Source organism: Diachasmimorpha longicaudata, chromosome 9 (assembly GCF_034640455.1).
Source record: "Diachasmimorpha longicaudata isolate KC_UGA_2023 chromosome 9, iyDiaLong2, whole genome shotgun sequence".
NCBI classification, from domain to species: Eukaryota; Metazoa; Arthropoda; class Insecta; order Hymenoptera; family Braconidae; genus Diachasmimorpha; species Diachasmimorpha longicaudata.
In genome coordinates, this window is record NC_087233.1 from 3,473,158 (window position 1) to 3,495,611 (window position 22,454).

Genomic DNA, 22,454 nt, shown 5'->3' on the forward strand with positions numbered 1-22,454 from the left:
AAAAATGTTGTTTTTTAGGAATTAAAAATGTTCAATTATCCTGAACAATTGACTTTTCATTCAACAATAATTACAATAAACATAATTTCTAAAAATTTTGTCATTTTTCATTGGCGAAAAAATCAGTCGGTAAATTAGTCAGTTACAGGGATTGGTATCCCCCCTCCCCCATAAAAATATTTTCTCCCCCCCACTCTGCCATCTTCATGGCGTTGCCAAGTTCTAGCCTCAAACAGGCGACGATACGACGCCATTTTACTAACCTTTTCGGCGCGGAGAGCGACGAAGCAGTCGCCAGGGTTAATCCGGGACGAGTACTAATCGCTCTTCAAACGTGCACTGTAGTCACCATCAACGAAATATCTCATCAAATTTATTAACATCGTCAACAAATTATTTCATCATTATTTTTGGTGAATTGATCGCCACATTGAGGGTGAGTAATGACGCCACTGAATCAAAGCAGTGTTTTACACCAGAAGACGAACGAAAAGCCTCCAGTGGCTTACCCGGGCATTTTTATATACTACAATCGCGTTGTACGAACGAAAGAAAAAAAAACGTGAAAACGTGGAGTCTCCAAGCATCGCCCACCTCTCCTAACGTGTGGTCGAATACAATATTAGATATTCCTCGTTCGCAATTGCTCTCGAATATTTCTGAATGGTAAAAAAAGACTTGAGTAAAACGTGTGGATGACAAAAAATCACCGATACTCAATCCTTCCTTTGTTTCAAATTTTTTTTTTCCCTCTACCTCACGAAGATTCTAATCAATGAAATTTGTTTGTTTGTGACCAGATTCTCATAAAGTTATTGGATCGACGTTTATTATGGAAGATGACGACGGTGAGGGTTCAAATACAGAATCACAAGTGCTAACAGACAGTGAATCATTAAAAATTCATCACAATTCAACGACCGAATCATCGGATTTGTCGGACGATGAGAAAGAAACGGAGAAGAATGATGTTGGTGGTGGCGATGACGACGATGAGGAGGAGGAGGAGGAGGAGGAAATATATCCAGAGAATTTTCCAACACGTCTGCCAAATCCAGTGTCACATCCTGTATTCAAGGGATTCAAGAAGCGTGTGATATCCGATAAAGCAGTAGAGGAGACTGGAGAAGCGGCCAGTGATGAGAAAAGAAGCCTAACCTCCAGAAGAGGTAAAATAACTGAGTACGCTCAGTATTTGGGTCTCCAGCCAGCAGCAAAGTACAATAAATGCTCAAAGTGCAATGTCACGAATAGTCATCGTAATCAGGGAAGGGATGAGTGTTTGTGTCAATCACAAGTGGCTGTTACAACACCAGAAACATCATCATCATCGTCATCATCATCAGTTTTCAGTGATAATCATCCTAGTACTTCGAAATTAACAAATAACTTCAGGATAACGAGAAAAGTTTATCTGTGCGCTGCTTGTGGTACATATTTTGAAAATTGGAATCTATTTCTTCACATGAGGGAGATACATAAACGACACATTTGTCTATTTTGTTTGGGAATGTTTGGACAGGCTGAGAGGTTATCTCATCATCTTGAGAAAAAACACAGTGTTGCTGAGACGCCATTCAGTACAGTTGAGGATTTTTACAATGCTTTTAAGGGCTCTTGTTATTTAATATGCTGTTCGTGTGAAAAAACCTTCTCCGAGACTGATAATTTTTACAATCACTTCTGTCCCACATCCCTCAGTGATGATAAATCACCTGAGCAGGAGGAGGATATTTGCTCTGTATGTCGGCAAGTTGGATCACATGCTGCTACGTGCCAACGTCAAGTGGAGGGAAATAGTTCGGGTAAAAGTGGAGTGAAAATTGGGTCTAAAGGGCTCCTCCCCAGATCAAAAAATCATCGAGTGAAGAAAAGTGAGAAACACATGCTGTCGTCTTATCAGAAAAAATTGACACAACTTTATGAAAGAAAAATGACACTGAAGACAGAGAGAGCGTCTTTGGACTCTGCACCAAGTGAACCTGTTGTTGTCAGTGATGTTTGTGTTAATCTCGAAATTCCCCAGATCTCGGAGAGGCCAGAATCCTCGAATTTGTCCCGGGATACTGTCGCTGAGACTATTCTGCAGGTCTCCAAGCTGTCTGACGATCCCAAAGAGATATCTCCAATGCCTCCATCACCAGAAGCTGAAGATACTGATGATAAACAGTTGAAATCACCTGAGGATGTGGAAAATCGTGAGGAAGTGGATAGAAATAATTGGGACAGTGTGACGGAGACCATAATGAGGGTATCACGTTTTGAAAATTCTGAACAATCAGAGACCGAAAAAATCAGCAGTGATTGTGAAGAAAATAGACTAGAACATAATGACCAGGAGATGATGGTGGATGAGGTACATCAATCAGAGACACCTGAGGACGTCGACAAGAGGGATGACTCGTCTTCTGATGATCCCGACGACGATGAAGAGAGCCTGAAAAAATTAGAATCGACACCAATGTCAGTCAGTAGAGTTAATAGGACCAAAGGTAGTCTGGTGATTAAAATTTGTACAAATAAAAATTCTCATTACTCTGTCAGCACTCCAAATATGAACGGTGTTGACGAATCAGAGGATAACAATAACGACAGTGACTCCGATAACGACAGGTTGACAGTTGCCCTGAATGACGAGAGCAACAGAATTCAAGACGATGCAGAACCCTCGAGTTACAACGAATTCGTGGGGGATGACGATCAAGGGACACCAGGAGATGTTGATAACGTTGAAAAGTCCCTCGAGGAGACCGACAAGATCCCCCAGGAAAATGAAGAATCTAAATCTAATGCTGATAATTTTGAGGTTAAAGAAGCATCAGAAAAACCTACCACTGAGGATGGCATTCAGCTTGCTGGTGATGATGCACCCAGTATCGATCTCAATGTCAACGATCTCCTCGAGAATCTCCAGATAGTTGATCTCTTAAAGGGCTGCATCGAGGCTGCCAGTCCCACCTGTGTGTACTGTAATCACGCAAGACACATCGCTGTAAATGGCAAACAACTGGCCCTCCACATGCTCACTGAGCACAGATTTCAACCACAACATCCTGCTATTATAATTCAACCCGAACAATTCATCAATAGAGTTAAAAAATTCATTGATCAGCTGGATGGCCATTACTTCAATGCTGACAGTTATGACAGTGACATTGGTACTTACAATGTACCAACGATTCGCATGTACGAGTGCTTCAATTGTCGTGTTGTCTCTCATGTACACAAAGATCTTTACTTACACAATCGTAAGATGCATCAGAAGACGATATTAATATGTGTTATGTGTAAATCAACATTCTACAGTTACAGTGAATTACTCTGTCATCTTTGTCCTGGTATTTATTTATCAATGGAAACAGACATGTCAACGCAGTCATTGACATCATCGATATTAAATCCAAGTATTAAATATCGTTGTTGTATATGTACAATTGATCCATTACCATCGGCATTCAGACTTATGGTACATCTTAGAAAACGTCATCATGCATGTGACGTTTGTCTTGAGCTTAATGGTAATCAGCAGAGGCTGTCAAATCACGTTTGGAAGCATAAACTTCAGCATTTGTGTTACAGATGTGGTATTGCATACAGAAATAAACCGGATATAACGAAACATTTATTTTGGAAACATGGAACTGAGAGTGTACTTTGTAAAAAATGTTTGCAAAAAAAATGGCCGCATATTTATCACTTTTGCATACCGCCAACTGCTTTTATCTGTGACGAGTGTAATGTGAGTTTTTCAAGAGCTGTTGCCCTAAAGGTTCACAAGAGAATTCATACCAAGGAGGAGCCATATGCTTGTGCTGATTGTAAAATGAGATTTATATCGAAAAAATTGTTGATGAGACATGAAGTGGAGATACACAGGCCACCACCAGAAGTACCAGAGATACCAGCACTGGCTGATGATCATTGTGGGGATAATGGTGATGCTGATGGACAGCAGGATGAGGGTGGTGATGGTAATCATCAGAAATGTGGAGGCGAGGGATTGGGGAACGAGGGACCGACAACTGGGGCTTCATCACGTCCAGCAAGTGCAGCACAGAGTCAGGTTTCTGGAGGTAGTCCTAGTGGTGCTTTAGGAATACCTGAGGGACTGTCTGAATCCCAGAAAATGTCTGTGGAGCCAGTGAGGAAGGTTGTAGATGTCTATGATTTACCGCCTTTGAATCTTTCAGACAGTGATTCTGATGATGAGAATGATGAGGCAGAGGGAGTGAGCAGAAATGATGAGAAAAAGGATGATAATGAGGTGGAGATGAAAGAGGGGGAGGAGAGTAGAGCTGGTGATGATACTGTAAATCCCTCCGTTGCTGGTGCCAGTGAATCAGAACAGATTGACGAACATCAGGAGCAACAGGTTGATATTATGAATGGAATATGGGATAATTTCAAGTCATATGCTACGACGACTGAAACTAATCTCGAGGAGTTGGCTAAGAGTGAGGAAAAGATCATTGAGGCCAAGCAAAAGGAGCTTGTTAGTATAATAACAGCGGATCACGATTATTGTGTTGTTTATGGTGATTCCAAGATGGAGGAGGAGCCAGAGGAGACACAAAATTCACCAAAAACTGCTGATCTAGGGGAGAATGGAGTCAACATAACTGATACTGTGAATGAAACTGATCAAGCTTTTCTCACTGAAGTTACCATCAACGAGGTGAACGAGGTTTCAATTCCCACTGTTGAGAGTGACGTTGAGAAGAAGAAAGAAAAATCGCCGAAGAAGAAGGTAAACAGCAACTCATCCTCGAGTGATTCCTCCAGTGATTCAGACTCCAGCAGTTGCTCCTGTGGTACAAACTGCAGCTGTAGCAGTTCATCGTCTGATTCGTCGTCATCGTCAAGCAGTTCATCTGATTCAGATAGCTCAGGATCTGAATCATCACCTAAGAAACAGTTGGAAGGCCGAAAGAGAGAACGCAAAAGGGTTAAAAATAGTCAGCATAAACGCTTGAAGGAGGACAATTTTGAGAATGAGGAGACTGTTAACAATGCGATTAATGAAATTAATCCTGAGGAAGAACTTATTAATGTTCACACAATTGATGAGCCCAGTGTTATCGATGTTCAAGAGCAGTATAATTTACCAACACCAGATGTACCACATGTTGAGAGACGCAATGTAATGCGAGAATCTGATCTTGAAACTGATGAAACGGAAACCGATGAAGATTTTTATGATGAACATCCTCAGGAGCTGGCCAATAAATTGCTGGTGGAGAAGAGAAATCAATTGTTACATCTTGCAAATGTTTCTGTACCATCAGAAACATCAGTGAAAAATGGAGTAGTTGATAATATGGAGATTCAGAGTCAGACGAGTAGTAGAAAAAAAATTAAAGTAAAAAAGAGGAAGAAAACAAGCGACAGCAGAAGAGGGGCAAGAGCAGCTAGAGGGGCTCGTGGCACCAGAGGAAGACGATCCAAGTATCCAGGTGCTCAGGTGGTAGCTGCTGATCATGACGAGCCACCGATCAAGATAAACATTCCAAAGCAAAAATATGATCGTCAAAAACATTCGAAAATACGTTTTTCATCGATGGTACCACCAGCTAATTCAACATGTCAGTCTGCCGAGTATTCGATGAATAATTCAACATTTGTTCAGGGAAGTCAGATGTCCGGGGGCTATTCAGGGGCATCTGGTGCTTCTGGTACCGAAACACCCGGCAGTGAGAGCAAGAGGGCATCCAAGAGAAAACGTATTCCAAAGAAATTTTATGGTGACTCGAGTGATGATGAACAACCTAATCAGTATCCAAAGTGGAGGAGAATTGAAAATAATTCTGGTATTGTTGGAGGTCAGGCTGGACAACAGGGACATCAGTATGTGCCAACCATAACGATCAAGCAAAATTTTGGCCCATCACTTCAATCAAAATGGTATAATGCCGAACCGCAGGCAAATTTTGTGGTTTATAATAATGAAACAGCACCCAGTACACTTGGTGCATCTGTCACAGATACTGAAGAGGGTGTGGATGATACGAGTAGCGAGTCCAGTGGATCTGATGTTGAGCAACCAGTTGCAGAACAACCATCAGTTGATTGTCAACCACACAAGAGACAGGAGAATAATGTTACAATACCAGGACCAGCTGTTGGTGGTGATAAAAAACATCTTTATTGCTATTGTCAGTGCCCATATGACGAAGTTTCGGAGATGATTGCCTGTGATGGAGATCACTGTAAGATTGAGTGGTTTCATTTTGAGTGTGTTGGTATTATGGTACCACCAAAGGGCAAATGGTACTGTCCGGATTGTCGTAAGGAAGATCCTACACTTAAAAATGACGATTTCATTGACTGATGTTTTCCCAGTATCATCTAAAATTTAACAAAATTGCTTTTTTTTTTCGTTGGTAGTTATACCGAACATATTCAGTACATAATATTTTATTTCACCTCTTCCTAGCATCCTCTCGCCCTTTTTTTAGTTGAAGAACAAATTCATTTGAACCAATTCCATTTTTTTATCGAGTACATATAGATATGTATATCTCTCAAATCATAAAAAAAAGTGTTTGTATATATGTGTAAATATTAACGATTGATTGTAGAATTTACTATGCCAAGATTTGAGATGATTTTTTAGTTTTATTTTCATGTAAAAAGAAAACAAAATATGACTAAAACAAAATGAAAAGAAATCGACAAAAACAGTTTTTTTTTCGTATTTACTTCTCGTTCTTATTATTTTCATCGAAATTTTAGTTGATCCTCGATGGAATTTGAAGTTGCTTTTTTAAAACATTGTAAGGAAAGTGTATTTAATTTTTGTTCTCATTTGGCTCTTTAAGTACGTATTGTCTACACTGCTGGCAGTGTTATTATTTCCTCCCTATCAATTTTCATTGGTTCGCCATTTACTGTTTTATAATTATAATATTTAGCACAAATTTCACATTTTATTCAATTACTACTGCTTTTACGTTCATCAATATGTGAAATATAATTCATTGCATGTACAAATATACATGTACATAGACGAATTTCATTGTATTTGTCGGTAACTAATGATTGACGGAATCCTAGTACCTATTTAAATTTTAACCATTGAAATAAATTAAAATTTATAATGACATTAGGTTTTTATTATTCTCGAATTTGTAATAAAGGTGTAAGATAGCAAACATAGACGAATGATAATATTTCTCAGACGAGAGAATAGTAAACCTGATGTATCAGAAAATTTTTCTCATAAACCCAACAACAACTTCTTCATCGTACTCTCCAGTTCTAATTATCTAAAACTATTGTACAGTTCTAAAGACACAATGCATATAAAAATATATAATTGAAATTCTGTCAAAATTCAGCAAAAGAGAAGAAACAAAGTGAAGGAGAAAAAAAAATCTTTAATTTTACAGAATAAAGAATTTCCTTTCAATACTTTTTTTGTGACGGTTTTAATGAGAAATATTAATTTATTAAAACTCATTATCCATCTGTTAATTTCCTAGCTACAGCAGCTCTGGGGCGTTGGATCCAATCCCGAGCTTTTTGTTATAAAAACACGTGTGAACTCTTCAGCACTCGTTGGATGAATTCCGACTGTTGATTTCAGTTGTGGGAATGTAATGTTGCATCTTGAAAGGCGAAAAAAAAATTAAATTTTATAAAATCAATTAGTCATTCGTTTTTAACGGATGAAACAAATTATTTCACTTACTTCATTGCTGCAGAGAATCCTTGGATAACTTCTCCAGCATGTGGCCCAATAAAATGCATCCCCAAAATTCTCTGATCATCGCCTTTAAGTGCAACAACTTTGACGTAACAATGGGACATATTTTTTTGTGGAATGAAAAATTCAGTGGGCTTGTAAAAGGCATGATAGATCTCGATATTATCCTCCCCGTAGAGAGCAAGTGCCTCCTCCTCGCCCAATCCCACGCATCCGTACTCCAGAGGGCTGAAAACAGTTGTTGCTACGTTGTGGTAGTCCATTTTCTCCTGTGAATTACCGAAGAGACGTCTTGCTAACAATTTACCAGCGTGAATTGCCACTGGGGTGAGCTCCGGTCGTTTCTGAAACAATTGAAATTTCATTTATTCCGATGAGAATTTTGATAATTTTACTTTTGGGTATAATTACAATTTTACTAATAATTTTGCTAGCTGTAATTTTTAAACATTTTCAAGTGCTCGAGTTAATTTATCAACTTTAGATTCATAAACTCACATGGAGAACGTCGCCAACGGCATAAATATTCTCCACATTGGTTTGTTCGTTCAGAGCGTCGATCTTCAGGGTCTCGGGGACAACTTTCACTCCAGCATTGTCTAGTTTTAACTGCTCCGTCAAGGCCTGTCTTCCAATGGCAAATAATACCGTATCGTAGACGTCCTGATGCACCTCTCCATTCTATTAATTAAAAAACAAATAAAAAAGTGATTAAAAATGGGTAAAAAATGGCTTAATAATTAGGGCAATTTTGATGACTTTTTTTATTCATTATCACTCACCTTGTCGACCCAGTGGACTAATAATCTACCGTCCGCTTGTTTCTCAACAGCTTTGGGCTTTGCTTGGTAAATAAAATGAACTCCACGTTGTTCCATTTCCTCGGCCACGAGAGTCGCCATTTGTTGGTCGAAACCACGAAGGACTATCGATCGCACCATTATCGTTGCATCGTAACCCAGACCATTGAGAAATCCAGCGCATTCAAGGCCGATATCTAATTAATATGATCAACAAGATGTTAAGAACTCGGTGATGATTAGTGATGGCTAATTGCGTGATTCAGCGCGAAGAATAAAATTCAATTGACATTGAGAATTTTAAATTCACTTGGTTTTTTAAATTTTTGAGAGGATTGTTATGTAAATCTGTTATGTACGACTGTTGAAAAACGTTGGAGTCGTTAGTGTTAATTATAATGTCTGTTAAATGGTCATGTGGTCCAGACATCATATTTAAAGGAAATCATTACAAATTTGATGATTGCAAGAAAATAAAAATCAAATCAAATCATGTTCGATTGAATCTACAAGACGACATTAAGACCAAAGTTTTACATATAACGTGGAATATCTTAGATATTAATAATCCGATTTTGTTCATCTTCAATGTCAATTTTTATTATCGTGAGACCTAAGAGCGCACGAAATTTTAAATTTTCATGACGATAATTTTTTGAGTTATGGCGCTCACCAGCATTTTTAAGAAGAAAATGAAAAAACGAGAATAAAACAGAATGGCGGCATGTGGGATAATCGATTATTGAGTAATCGCTGTATCTCCGGAACCGCTTAATGAATGAAACTGAATTGAATCTAAAATTTTCAATAATGGGCACACTAATTGCCCCCAAATCGCCAAAAATCACGACTAGAATTCTTCCATTGTGAAGCAAAAAAGTAAAAATAAAGAAAATGTTATGAGCCACTGAAAATTCAATTTGTTCCAAGAATAAGCCTCAAAGAGAATTTACATTCAGTTGTGAACGATCACAGGTCTTCCCCTGGAAGCTCTAAAAAAAAAATAGTCTGTCCATACTTACATCCAGCTCCAACGACCAGCGTTTTCCCCGGTGCCCTCTTCAAGCTGAAGATATCATCACTAGTAATTCCATACTCCAGTGCCCCAGGAATATCCGGGTACCTCGGTCTGCCCCCAACAGCGATTAAAATTTTATCAGCCGTGACGACCTTCTCCTTTCCAGATTTATCGACCCCAACAACAGTATGTGCGTCCTTGAAGTATCCATTGGCATTGATATACTCCACTTTTTTGTTCCTCAATTCAACCCTGGTGACCCAGTTAACGGATTTGACATGATTCTGTACAGCAGTGGTAAGTGCCTCCCAGTCATTACCAATGGCCTTGGGCTCAGGTATTTGCCAGCCAAAAGCCGTTGCCTCATGAACAGCTTCACCCAAAAGTGCAGCCTGATGCATCAACTTCTTCGGAATGCATCCGACATTGACACAAGTGCCACCAAGTCCCCATTTGGTACCCTGAGGTGATGGTGTAACATAATCAAAGACAGCAGCAGTGGCACCGAGTTCCACAGCTTCTTTGGCCGCTGCAAGACCACCAGAACCACCGCCAATCACCACCAGGTGATAGTCGTACTGAGATTTAGCTGAAATCGAGGGGAAAAACATCAACGACAGGTTCATCAGTTTGCCCTTAAATATATAACTGATCAGAGCTAATGAAACGAGTGAAAATATTCCAGGATTTGGATTCATGAGAGAAATATTGATGTTTTGAGGTTAGGAATTTCTATCAATCAACGAAACGAGGGATTTAATTGCTTTAGTCTCATGGATTATCGAACGAACAACTGATGATTTACTGATTTGTCATTGAATAACGATAGGAACTCACTGCAGAGACATGCCACAAGAGTTCTATTAGTCATTCCCACGATTTTTCCTTGTTTATTTATTCTCGAGTTACTAAACAATCCCGTTGAAAAATGACGAACGCACGTTCGAAATGACGAAACACGGAAACAAAATGTTCTAGTCGCCATCGTTGTGTTGATCTCTCAGTGTTGAATGGCGTGATGACGTCACCACGATGAGGATAGACAGTTTGTATGACGCTGCAGAATGGGATTATTTTTTCTCCAGCTGCAATATCACGTTTACCGAGCAATACGACACTCTACAACACTGTAAAAGTGCTCAACGACGTTGTGAAGTTATGGTTATCGAGAGATAGGGATTAATCGATAAATTTTTGACCATTGGAAATCATGAACTCGATTTTGATCACTGGATGCAATCGCGGATTGGGTTTGGGGCTTGTTCAACATCTGACGCAACTGCCAAATCCACCGGAAAAAATATTCGCCACTTGTCGTGACATCACCAAGGCACAGGTAAATCACTGGGGAATGGTCGGCTTTTGGGTGCGAAGTGGGGGTGTACGATAATTAACTCTCGATTATATTAAAATGGATCGATTTGCGTAATGTTGTGCACATATTAATCTTGAGGTATTTGGTGCACTGGTTACTCACCGATTGGTGCCATGTTGGATAAGCTTCGAGAATTCACCGGCTTCTAGAGATGGGGTGGATTCAGTTCACAACGACTCCCGAATGAGAAATTCGGGCTGATGAGAGGAAATTGACGTTTTAAGGCCGATGAGGATTTAATGGTTTCCAACTGGAGGTGGTAGGTCTGGACTATGTTGACTTCGAGTTGGATTGTATGAGTCTTTTTGAACGGAGTTCGGTAGGAAATTGTCGACGATGGGGAGGTGGTGTAGGTTGATGTGTGTGAAGGAGACCTTGTAGGTGCTGCCCTCTGCATGGACGTTCACTGAATGAGGATGAAGAATTTTTTAATTTTCAGAGATAAGTCATCGATCGACTGGGTGACAATTGATGGAATGATCGATATGATTGTGATGATTATCGTTTTATCTCGTTGATAAATATGTGATACCGATTTTAAGTGGATGTTACTGATGAGAAGTCAAAGCTGATGAAGGACAAGTTGTTGGACATTGTTCAGATATTGTTTGCAAAGTCACCTAAAATTGTTGATTGTTAGTTTAATGAATAATAGGAGACCAGTGGGGCTAACAAATGTTTTGTTCTTTTCAGGAGCTCCGAAAAATTGCTGATGAGTCCAAGAACGTTCACATCATCGAGGTCGACCTGAAGGACACTCACAGGTATGCGGAAATTGTCGATACGGTTGGGAAGAACGTTGGAGATGCTGGTCTTAACGTACTGTTCAACAACGCTGGGATTGCTGCTAAATACACGAGAATTGGAATGGTCAAAGAGGAACAGCTGACTGACGTTTATTTTGTCAACACTGTCGTGCCGATTATGCTTACAAAGGTGAAGACAATGTTTAGGAGATATTGGAGAGCCTTAAAGGGATAGTCTGAATTATTATTGTGTGTTTGCTTAACAATTGAAGTATCTTATTTGGGACTTTTTCCTATTTGCTCATTTTCATTAGAAGTATTATAAATGTACACAAAAGCTAACTGTCGTCCAAGTAAATCCATGGATTTGATCCGGAATAACAAATATTAAAGACAATTGTGATCGTCATTTTGACATCACATTATTAACTACTGATTTCAACACTAGGCATTCCTACCTTTACTGAAGAAAGCTGCCAGTAAGAAGCAGGGGATGGGAGTCCAGCGAGCTGCTGTCATCAACATGACCTCGATCATAGGGAGCATTGAGGACAACACGATGGGAGGATTCTATCCTTATCGATGCAGCAAGGTCTCTACTTCTCTCTTAAAATATCAAATATTTATATTAAATATAAAAAATCAGTTATTATTAAATACCATAGTATTTTATATTTTTTTATATTCAAAAGTAATTTTAAAAAATTGTTTTAGACCGCTCTGAATGCAGCAACGAAATCCATGAGCATTGATTTACTCGACGATGGGATTCTCGTTGCTTGCATGCATCCTGGATGGGTCAGGACTGACATGGGGGGCGCAAATGCACCGATGGACGTCGAGACTTCTGTTTCAGACATGGTCAGGACTATTCAGGGCCTCAACGAGTCCCACAACGGAAAGTTCCTACAGCACGATGGAAAATTCCTGCCGTGGTAGACTTTGAAAAACTGGAGAACGATTTTTTCAGGAAAAAATCATTTCGTTGATTCCGTAAATTAAGGACTAGTATTCAATCAAAATATCCCACGGTAAAACTTCTAAAATGTCTAACTAGAAAAAATCGAGAACTAAAAACAATAGCGAACGAAGTGACAAGACGAGCTGTGTTTTGACTACTGATTAGTTTCTGATGATTATCTGAAAATCTAGAAAAGGTAACGTAATTTTTTGTCATTATCTTTTTTTAGATTTGAAGTTATTGTTCAAAAACTAGATTCAGAGATTAGTCAACTACCACTTTGTTGCTGAAATGCCCAAAAACTCAAAAAAAAGAAAAATATTAACAAAATAATTGTACAATTTGTATTGTACGAGGAGGAACAAACATATCACATGACACTTAAATCAACACATCAATGACTAAAAAAGGATATTGGCAGTGTTGAATATAATAGAAGATTAAATACTAACAAAATTGAATGAATGAATGTCTTTGGATATTTTGGGGCTGGCCTTCATGTTCACAGACATTTTATTTTTGATTTTTTGGCAAATGGATCATTCAGACTTGAATCTTCCGGACTGGATATTTTTTACTGGATATTTAGAGCGGCCACTAGGAAATCAGTTATCACTTTTGGGAATGGGAAAGAGTATTAAACGTAACATAACACAAAGTATAAACATTTTTTTATTTTGGAACAGGGAGCAAAGTCTTATATTCAGGGGATTGTGTTTTTTACCGAATAAAATATATAAATCATGGTATTTACCTAGTGTTTTATTTTATCGAGTATCTTTTTCGATAGCTTACAACATTGCACGATTGATGGACACAAATCAATTGTTTCACCGCTTAAAATTCCCGAAATAAATGAATATGTAATTTGAAATGAAACATAATTACCTAGAAATTAATTGTAATACCTCGAGCTTCAATTTAAATAAATAAATGAGAAAAGGAAAGAGATTTGTGCAAATCAGTCAATGTTTAAAGAAAATTGTGTATTTATTTTTACAATTTTATTAATTAAGTATATGAAATGAGGAGAGCGTCTTTCATTTTGGAAATAGAAAAAAATATCCTATAATATAATTATTTTTCCTTACATAACGACAGGTCTAACATATTGAAAGTTCACGTCACTGCTAGCACATAAGTTCACAATTAAATCCAGTTATTTATAAACAGAGCACGAATTGAGATATCGAATTGGAAAAACATTGAATTCGACTCCCTTCATTTGCCCTTCGATGATTCAGTTGATTTAACCTCTAAAATGTTATGCATTTTACTGGTACTTCGTCATGAATAAAATTATTTATTGGAAATTGCAGTTTTATTCGATTTAATATATAAATCCCGGTATTTATACAAACATCTGTTCAGTCAGTCTTGAGTACTTTTGGCGTTGGTTCACTGTTTTGGGAATTCGAGTCTTCAGAGAAATTCAAATGTGTTGAGAAATCGGTGATTCCTTGGGAGTCACTAACTGTAGAAAAACCTGGGACCCAAAACAAAATCTCAGAACTATTGTCACTGTCAGTGGGGCGAAACAGATCCTCTTATTTCGTTTCACTGTCCACAAATCATTGAATTAATTCATATGGAACAGATTTTCCGCCCAAACAATTTTTTGAATGAAAAAAATATTTGACAGGACCGTTTTACCCCACCCACTCATTAAATATAATTTTTTATACTGAAATGATAACTCACAAGTGTTCGAATCTTCCGTGAGACCAAAATTGGAGTTTGACGAGTCGATGCCTTTTCTGGGAATGCCATTTTCTTTTTCAGCGAGTGATTTCGATTTTTTTTTCTACAAAAAACCCAACAAAGTCCAAACAAATGATTAAAACAACCTCGTCACTGTGATAATCTCACAATTAGTTAAGCAAATAAACCACGAAAATTGGTACCTGTTCTAGTGTAGATATAGGAACCCATTTGTAAATTTTCATTGTCGTCTCTCCTATCGTGACCCATTTTTTTTCCCTGCGAAATCGAGTGTTTTTCACCAAATAAATTTAACAATTTAATTCACAACTTTGTTGAATAATAATGTAATTGTTGCTTACCAATGTCGAACCTTGTCGACGACCTGCATAACACGTTTAATGTCATCTTTGGCACGACTCCGAGTCTCAGCTCTCACCGATCGCGACATCATGATAAATATCTTTCCACTAAATTTTTAATTATTTAAAATGTGTTGCCCCTAGTATTAACTATTTTTTCAAACTCCCTCGAAGCTCATAGGTTAGGATAGGGCAACAAAAGTGACAGAAGCAAACGAACTGAAGGCATTGGAGCCATTGGAGCGCTTCCCAAATCCATCATGGCAACGATATTCGTTTCGTGTCGCTGACTATTTTGCAATGTAAACACGCCCCGCGTTGTCAGAAGCATTTGAACTTACCGCGGTCGCCCCTGGCAACATTTAGACGCGATTAATCATCCATCGATTCTATTTTCTCATCAAGAAACAAATAAAAAAGTCATTAGACTAGAAATAACAGAAAAAAACGAGTGACTGTGCGATGATTAACATCGAACATCCGAAAGTTAGTGGAAAGCCACCGATAAATAAATTATTCGGGGTTAAGAAGACATCCAGGAAGGGCAGGAGCACATCGAGGGATGCGTCCAAGGTGGTCAAGGAAAATAATCGAAAAAATGAGAGAGATAAATGCCTGGATTGCTCTCAGGATGATTTGAAGTCCCAGTTCATTGACTCGGGGGACACCAAACGGGGAATCGATTGTTCCTCTGATTGTAATCAAAATGTGATCGAAACGGATGCCTGTTCTTTCGAACAGCTCTGCAGTATGATCGATGATTTGGAGATGAATTTAGGACAGGAATGTGAAGTCTTACCTGTCCAGACAGCGTTCATCCCCGTTGAAGAGGCCTCGGTTTCTGCTCGTGTTAATGTTCCAGATCAGGTGATATTCAGTCTCTGACTGTCTCTGGATTTTTTTAATTGATATATTTTATTTTTAATGATGAAATTGATGAAATAAGAATGTATCGATGTATTTTTTTAATGAGGGAATGATGAACATCATGGAATAACTAATTATTTATTCGAAAGGTTTTACCAGAAAGAGATGACTCGCAAACGAGACCATTCTCTCGTTCAACGTACGACGACATCATGACATTTTTGGGAACCTTGGAAACCGATTGCATTATTCCTGATCATTCTCTAAACGATGGAGACATTCAGGAGTTATTTAATGAGAGCCAAATCATCTGCGAGCGAACAATTTTGAGGTACTCATTAACGAATGGATTTTTCTATTTTAATGATCAACTTTGTACCCAGAGAATTTAATGACTCAATGCTCCTAGGAACAGAGATGATTCTAAAATGCCTTCGGAAGTGGTGAGAGAGGAATTAGCGACAATACGTTTAAAACTTGAAGATCGAGAGGCGACGATAAAGGTTTTGAAAGAGGAGCTGAGGAACGAGAGGAAAATTGCATGTGATAAACTGAATGATGACAGCAAAAGCCATCGGGAAGAGATGCAGACGCAGAAAAATAAATATCAGAATGTCATAAAGCGACACCAAAAGTTCATCGAACAGTTGATCCGAGAGAAGAGAGAGCTGACGGAGAAGTGCAACGTTTTGGCGCATAAAATCAAAGATATGGAGACGAAATTCCAGAAGGATTTGAAGATCGTCGGGGAGAGACACGGCGTGGAGGTGCAGAGGGCCAGGGAAATGTGCATGGCCTCGGAGAAAATTCGTAGGGAACGGTGGCTGGAATCCAAGACATCCAAAATCAAAGTGAATTATTTTTATAAAAAACAATAACAAAAAGAAAAAGTCAGGAGCGAAGTGGCGAGACGAGATCAGTTGACTTATTTCTGAGTCAAGTTGTTCAGTGATATTTTCAAATTTAAGAGAGATAGCGAAATTGTTTATAGTTCACAATGGGCTCTACAAAAATTGTTTATAGTTCTCAATGCGCTCGCCCCTAGATTTCTAGATATTTACCAAAAACTATTAACATAAAATTTCAGTTGCAAAATGGTAAACGAGATCAATCGATTTTTTCCTCGTTGAGTTTTGGAACGATATCTCCTAATCTAAGTGAATTAGCGACATTTTCGTTATTACATTTTTTGTAGTACTCACTTCGCTCTGCAAAAAAGGTCATGACACAAATTTTCCTATCTCCTCTAGATTCCAAGATATTCATCAAAACATCTTCAATAGTCAAAACTGACATATCTCGTTTTACCACTTTGCTACCCAATTGACAACGCGGTTACTTAATTCTGTTGACAGGAGATGACTGTCAAAGGTCTGGAGCCAGAGTTGCGTTCAATGGTGGACCAGCACCAGCAGGAAATCCAGGACATCAGAAGTGCTCACATGAAGGAACTCCAGGACGTGGAGCTGAGAACTATTCGCAGATCAAATCAACAACTGGAGCAACTGCGATTAGAATTAACAGAGAGTCACGACAAGCTCGCTGCTCAGGAGAGGGAGGCCCTCAGGGCGAGGTTCCAGGAGAAGTTTGACGAGCAGGAGAGGCTCATGCAGATCCAGCAGAGAAAGTACTTCGAGCAACTCCAGAAAGAGAAAGAGGAATTTTCTGAGGAACTTGCGAGAAAAACTAAAGATCACGAAGCTGCTGTCCGCTGCATCTCTGATGAATCTCAGGTTTGATGATTCTATTGATGCAACTGGAGATGACTGGAGGGAGCCTAATGGTTTTTTTCCGCAGGAGAAAATTGCCAAATTGATGAAGCAGAATGAGATTGAAAAACAGAATTTAAAGGAGACAGTCAGCGCTGAGCGAGACACGTTGATGGAGAATTTCAAGAGGCAACAGCTGGTGAAATTTGAGATGTCAGAGGCTAGGATTCGTGATGAGTGCGATCGAGAGAGGGACAGACAGATTGAACTCGTTATCGAGAGATTGGAGAGGGAAACGAGAGAAATGAAGACTAATATGCAAAAATGTGCTGATAATAAATTAAGGTTTGGTCATTATTTATTATTTATTATTCATTATTTACTATTTATGAAGATGTTTTTCATTCTAGATGTATGAAGGAAAAATACGAAGCTGATTTAGAGATTTGGCAGGAAAACGAGAAACTGACGAGAGAAAAATTGATGAAAACCGAGGAGAAACTTGAAAATCTTCAAATTGACATCGAAAAAATAGAAACTAAACTGGGAAAATCCTTGGCTGATTTGAATGAATCCAATCGCGTAATTATCCTTTAATATTTCGATTCCTAACATTGAGAGGTTGATTCAATAATTGTTTATTCGTCCCCAGATGGTGGAAAAATTGACTAGAGAGAAGGATCACGCAAGGAATTTAGCTAGACAGGAGATTGAGTACGAGAAACGAGAGCTGGAGGAGAGAATATCCTCTTTATACCGAGAAATATCAGAGATAAACAGCAACCAAGAGTCCCACATGGCTCAGGTGTACAGCAGGTGAATTTTTTTTATATTCTTACCCATAATTCAATCAATTTTACCAATTTTTTTTTTCATAGGGTCAAGTTAATAATGACGCAGAAGGACTTGGTGATCACCAAAATATGCAAAGAAGCTGATGAATCCAAAAACAGGTGCAATCACCTGGAGAAATTGTTGGATCAACAGAGAAAGGACTACGTTCTCAAGTCCTTGTGAACTCGAATAAATAATTCAAGGATTTGAAAGATTAATAATAGTCGTAGTGCTGACTTTTTTACACTCGATGAACGCGTTCAATTATCCACTTTATTCTCATAAGTATATTACAATGAAATTTGCGAACTACTCGAAACCTCAGTTCGTCGATAAGTCCGAATGCAGTTCTTTTTTTTATGAAGTTCGTATAAAAGAATCCACTGTACCTTTTATTCATCGAATATCATAATTCAACCTCTCTGTCTTGGTTATTAAAATCCAAAAGATAAACACAGTGTTTAATCAAACTTTCTTCACTATTTGCACGACATCTTCATCGGACAGGACGTGATCCTTTCCGACTTTCTGGGGCTGATGTTTCACGGACGATCCCCATACGAGAGCGCTGGAAATAATGAAAAGTGTTTTGAGAACTTTAATTGTGAATTTACCATAAGACGCTTTGAAAATTTCACATTTTTACTGTTAAACATAAAAATTTCGAAATTTCTATTTTAATTTTGCTGAATTATTCTGTTTGAAATGGTAATTGATTAAATTACCCGGGATTTGATCCCTGAATAATCCAACTATTGGTCTTTTTCATAGCCCCATGAGAGATTCTAATAATAAAATCAAGTTTTCTGATTTTATAAAAAAATTAATGTGTCATCGGAAAATTTTTCTGATCTTTGTTTCCCAAATTTTTGGCACAAAACAAAAATCATAGATTTGCGATCTATTCCATGCAATTTAAATATGGAGGGGTCTTACTATTTGAATTCCTTAGCGATCGATCGATGGAGCTTGTTGCAAAAATCTTCTACTGTTCTTCGATCTGTATTGAGTACCACAGGCGAATTATAATCTGGCAATTGACCCTTTGGTTTTGTGTAGCTGAAAATAAATCGACGATCATAATTAATTTTAATAAGGTTTTAATTTTAGTTTCCTTTGATGTAAATGATAGTTTAATCTAATCCCCCCAGACCCTAATTTTATTTTAATTTAATCCAACCGGGCTCTAATGTTATTTCAATTTCCTTTCATCTTCATGATCATTTATTCATTCAAAAATATTGAAAATTAAAATTAATGCACCACTTACATTCTAACTAACTGAAGATAATCCCACATTTTCTCCAGTAAATCGTCAAAGTTCCACTTATGATGGGCGGAAATTGGGACACAGTGGGGGATCTTGTAAATAATGTCCAGTTCCTCGATGCTTATCTGATCTGCAATTGAAGATCAAAGATAAATTGTACGTTAAATGTCTCCAGAAACTCTGGATGATGCGGGAAAAATAGTTACCGATTTTATTGAGTAAATAAATGCAGGGAACGTAGACACGATTTCCCTCGATGACGTCTATGAGATCGTCCGCTGTTGCGTCGTATCTCAACGTTATATCCGCATTGTGAATTCTGTACTCGGCTAGAACAGTCTTGACTGTCTCTAAATCCAATTCTGATTGGGCACACTGATGAAAATAACGGGGTATTCACAAAATATGATAATAAATTAATTAACGTAACAATTGAGTTCATCTATTTTCACTATTGAAATGAAGAAAAAAATTTTTTAGTCTCTGGAAACACTTTTTTTCTCTAATTAATGAAATATGACATAAGTAGACAATAGAATGAGATAGAAAATGATTGACATAATAACGATTTTCAGCAAAATATACTTTTTTCATCCTTCAGGAAGATTCAAAGGATGTTAAGCACTTGAAAGGACTCACCATCGTCTGGAGGTTGATTCCACCCTTGTCTTTCTTCCGAAAATTAATGTTGGGTGGCTGCTTGTTCAACCGAAGTCCAAAGCCCTCCAACTCGTGCTCTATAAGTCGTTTATGTCCCAGAGGCTTCAATACATCGAGGACAATGAATATCAGACTGCAAGTTCTTGCAACAGCGATAACTTGTCGTCCTCGACCCTTTCCATCCTTAGCACCTTCGATAATTCCAGGAAGATCGAGTAACTAACGGACAATGATTTTTTTTATTTCTCCTAAATCGATTTGGATTTGCTGATTTGTATCTCAATTAAAGTAGCTCTATCCCCAGAGCCATATTTTACCAACTTGATACGCTGTTTTTGAAGACTTTCAATTACCAAATTTTCCAACTAATTGCATGAACAAAACTCAACGAAAATTCATACATAACCCGTATCATCTACATTACTCTGGCAAATTCTAATTTCTCATTTTGTTGGCAACAGAAATGCTACGTAAATTAGGGAAAAAAATACGATTCCAGATGCGATCGAATTTTCTAAAAATTTTGTGTAGTTTTTGGTAATTTTTGAATTTTCCTCAAAGGGTAGAGCTACTTTAAGGGGAGACTCCCAGGAAGGTCATATGAACATATTATCTATCCTAATTAAAAACAAAATAATTACTTGATTTCGACTTTAAGTATAAAAAAATCGTTTTGTCGTGTGATCCCTTTGAAAGACGTTCCTCAATTACCACCTAATTACTAATTCTCACCTGAATTTTAGCCCCCTTATACTTAATACATCCAGGAACTGTCGTTAGCGTTGTAAATTCATAAGCAGCAACTTCGGAATAAACTCCAGCCAAAGTACTGAGTAAAGTTGACTTCCCCACAGATGGAAAGCCGACAAAACCTATTCTAGCATCACCTGTTTTAGCCACTTCAAAACCCTGCTCACCACCACCACCACCTCCTTTTGGGGTAATTAATTCACGTCGAAGTTTAGCTAGTTTTGCTTTAAGCATAGCTAAGTGGCCAGAAGTTGCTTTGTTCTTCTGGGTCCGGCCCATCTGTATCCAATAAATATTCCATTAGTACATCATCCTCTGGAGTTACTGATTCCATCACTTTTAGTTTTATTCCAATCGAAGTCTGAATTTTGATTTGTAAAAGTGTTTGAGAGGTTACCTCCTGCTCGATGGCGGCGATTTTTTCCAGTATCGTACTCATTTTTCCTGATGTCTGGTGAACAATCCGGGGAAATTAATCTGTTGAAATGACTGATTTTTATTTTAATTCACTCAGGGAATAAGCATAATCCAAAAATATGGAGAGTTTGAGTTATGACACGTGCAGAACGACCACAGCACACTAGTCTGAAGTTGGCTGCGTAGCGCATAGTCGAGTGAACGTAGCGGTCAATGGCGAATGGACCGACCTGACACAGCCGTTGGGATCTGGAGGTGGATCTCGGAAGATTTGGATGTTTTGCAGCCCCGGAATTTGGGGGTAAGTCGAATATATCGGATTTGTCGGCAAATCTGTGATTTATAAGAGATGAGGAGGAGGGGGAATTAATCAGTTGGAACAATGGATCGAGAAAGACAATGAGATCGGAATAAGAGGGACGCCATGTTTGGAACGTTAATGCCGGTTTGTTTTTGTCTCGGGAGACCGGTAAACATTGATTATAAAGTTTATCTGAATTGTTTGTTGCATTATTTCGGATGTTTTAAAGGTTTGTTGGAGAATTTTAGGACATATCGATGCTTTATTGGCGATTGGGTGGTCTCGTCAATTTTCATGACGATTTTTCTTTTATTTCAGAAAATTGCAAGGGAAAGAGGGATCACGTGATCGAATTTTGTAATTACGGATAAGATAATTTTGTTATTTTCATGAAACTCAATTTTCGATTTGTGGGTATCGTTATTGCATGTTGGAATGGGGCTTTCATGGGAATTAAATAATTATTTTGTTTGTAATTAGAAAAATGTACTTGATCACATGATGCTTTCGGCAGACTCTCCTTAAGGTAGTTGGACCCTTTGAGGAAATTCCAAAATTGTAAAAAACTACACTAAATTTTAAAAAATCTCGATCACATTTGGAATCGTAATTTTTTTTACAATTTAATGATCGTTTCTTTTTTTAAAAAGTTGAAAAATTGGGACTTAACACAGTGTCTTATGGGAAAATCAATATTTCAATTGTAGTCGAACATTAAAAGATGAATTTTTCGTTCATTGAACGTAAAAAAATTATGGAATTTTCGGACATGTGGCAAAAGATAATCCGCCATTCAGGAACCAAGTTCTATTATTTATTCATAAAAAGGAAGTGTTTAAAAAAAACCAATACTTTCTTAAATTTAATTTAGATAATACTGACTGTGGACGAATTTTTTCGAATTTTCATCATGAAATTAGTTGAAAAACTTGGTAACTAAATATTTAACAGTCTCCTGTCTGGTCGGTAATATGCCGA

General features: G+C 37.9%; 6 protein-coding genes across 12 annotated transcripts; 3 read left to right on the forward strand and 3 right to left on the reverse strand.

Annotated features, from left to right (window-relative positions):
• Positions 1–244: 244 nt before the first annotated feature.
• Positions 245–7,315, forward strand: LOC135165792 (uncharacterized). 2 transcript variants are annotated; one of them, XM_064127426.1, is made up of 3 exons: positions 245–436; positions 801–5,901; positions 5,982–6,117. In XM_064127426.1, coding segments are annotated over exons 2-3 (5,070 nt in total). In that variant the 5' UTR covers positions 245–436; positions 801–832; the 3' UTR covers positions 5,983–6,117. The 2 variants fall into 2 exon arrangements, with proteins under 2 accessions (XP_063983496.1, XP_063983495.1); XM_064127425.1 differs by having other exon boundaries at positions 801–7,315.
• A 41-nt stretch (positions 7,316–7,356) lies between these two features.
• Positions 7,357–11,263, reverse strand: LOC135165803 (thioredoxin reductase 1, mitochondrial). Of its 2 annotated transcripts, none has more exons than XM_064127490.1 (6): positions 11,001–11,263; positions 9,528–10,112; positions 8,488–8,702; positions 8,204–8,386; positions 7,691–8,049; positions 7,357–7,607 (listed from the first exon to the last, which is right to left on the reverse strand). In XM_064127490.1, exons 1-6 carry the CDS (start codon positions 11,011–11,013, stop codon positions 7,478–7,480), a joined length of 1,485 nt encoding a protein of 494 aa, XP_063983560.1. In that variant the 5' UTR covers positions 11,014–11,263; the 3' UTR covers positions 7,357–7,477. The 2 variants fall into 2 exon arrangements, with proteins under 2 accessions (XP_063983560.1, XP_063983559.1); XM_064127489.1 differs by lacking the exon at positions 11,001–11,263 and adding an exon at positions 10,361–10,508.
• Positions 10,725–13,354, forward strand: LOC135165809 (C-signal). Its single transcript, XM_064127501.1, has 4 exons — positions 10,725–10,859; positions 11,592–11,834; positions 12,093–12,236; positions 12,359–13,354. Exons 1-4 carry the CDS (start codon positions 10,734–10,736, stop codon positions 12,581–12,583), a joined length of 738 nt encoding a protein of 245 aa, XP_063983571.1. The 5' UTR covers positions 10,725–10,733; the 3' UTR covers positions 12,584–13,354.
• Positions 13,355–13,576: 222 nt separating this feature from the next.
• On the reverse strand, positions 13,577–14,806 carry LOC135165815 (B-cell CLL/lymphoma 7 protein family member B). 2 transcript variants are annotated; one of them, XM_064127516.1, is made up of 4 exons: positions 14,669–14,806; positions 14,510–14,585; positions 14,307–14,409; positions 13,577–14,091 (listed from the first exon to the last, which is right to left on the reverse strand). In XM_064127516.1, exons 1-4 carry the CDS (start codon positions 14,758–14,760, stop codon positions 13,973–13,975), a joined length of 390 nt encoding a protein of 129 aa, XP_063983586.1. In that variant the 5' UTR covers positions 14,761–14,806; the 3' UTR covers positions 13,577–13,972. The 2 variants fall into 2 exon arrangements, with proteins under 2 accessions (XP_063983586.1, XP_063983585.1); XM_064127515.1 differs by having other exon boundaries at positions 13,577–14,165.
• On the reverse strand, positions 14,665–21,341 carry LOC135165807 (GTP-binding protein 128up). 3 transcript variants are annotated; one of them, XR_010299578.1, is made up of 8 exons: positions 21,156–21,341; positions 20,741–21,037; positions 19,988–20,227; positions 19,555–19,723; positions 19,349–19,478; positions 19,015–19,137; positions 15,468–18,646; positions 14,665–15,020 (listed from the first exon to the last, which is right to left on the reverse strand). XR_010299578.1 is itself a non-coding variant. In XM_064127495.1 (7 exons), exons 1-7 carry the CDS (start codon positions 21,195–21,197, stop codon positions 18,544–18,546), a joined length of 1,104 nt encoding a protein of 367 aa, XP_063983565.1. In that variant the 5' UTR covers positions 21,198–21,341; the 3' UTR covers positions 14,665–18,543. The 3 variants fall into 3 exon arrangements, 1 of the variants encoding a protein (XP_063983565.1); XR_010299577.1 differs by having other exon boundaries at positions 14,665–15,057; XM_064127495.1 differs by having other exon boundaries at positions 14,665–18,646.
• Positions 15,131–18,531, forward strand: LOC135165802 (centrosomal protein of 131 kDa-like). 2 transcript variants are annotated; one of them, XM_064127485.1, is made up of 8 exons: positions 15,131–15,535; positions 15,685–15,866; positions 15,945–16,386; positions 16,891–17,268; positions 17,333–17,589; positions 17,655–17,826; positions 17,897–18,060; positions 18,123–18,531. In XM_064127485.1, the coding sequence occupies exons 1-8, from the start codon at positions 15,131–15,133 to the stop codon at positions 18,259–18,261; spliced, it is 2,139 nt and encodes a 712-aa protein (XP_063983555.1). In that variant the 3' UTR covers positions 18,262–18,531. The 2 variants fall into 2 exon arrangements, with proteins under 2 accessions (XP_063983555.1, XP_063983556.1); XM_064127486.1 differs by having other exon boundaries at positions 15,951–16,386.
• Positions 21,342–22,454: the final 1,113 nt, after the last annotated feature.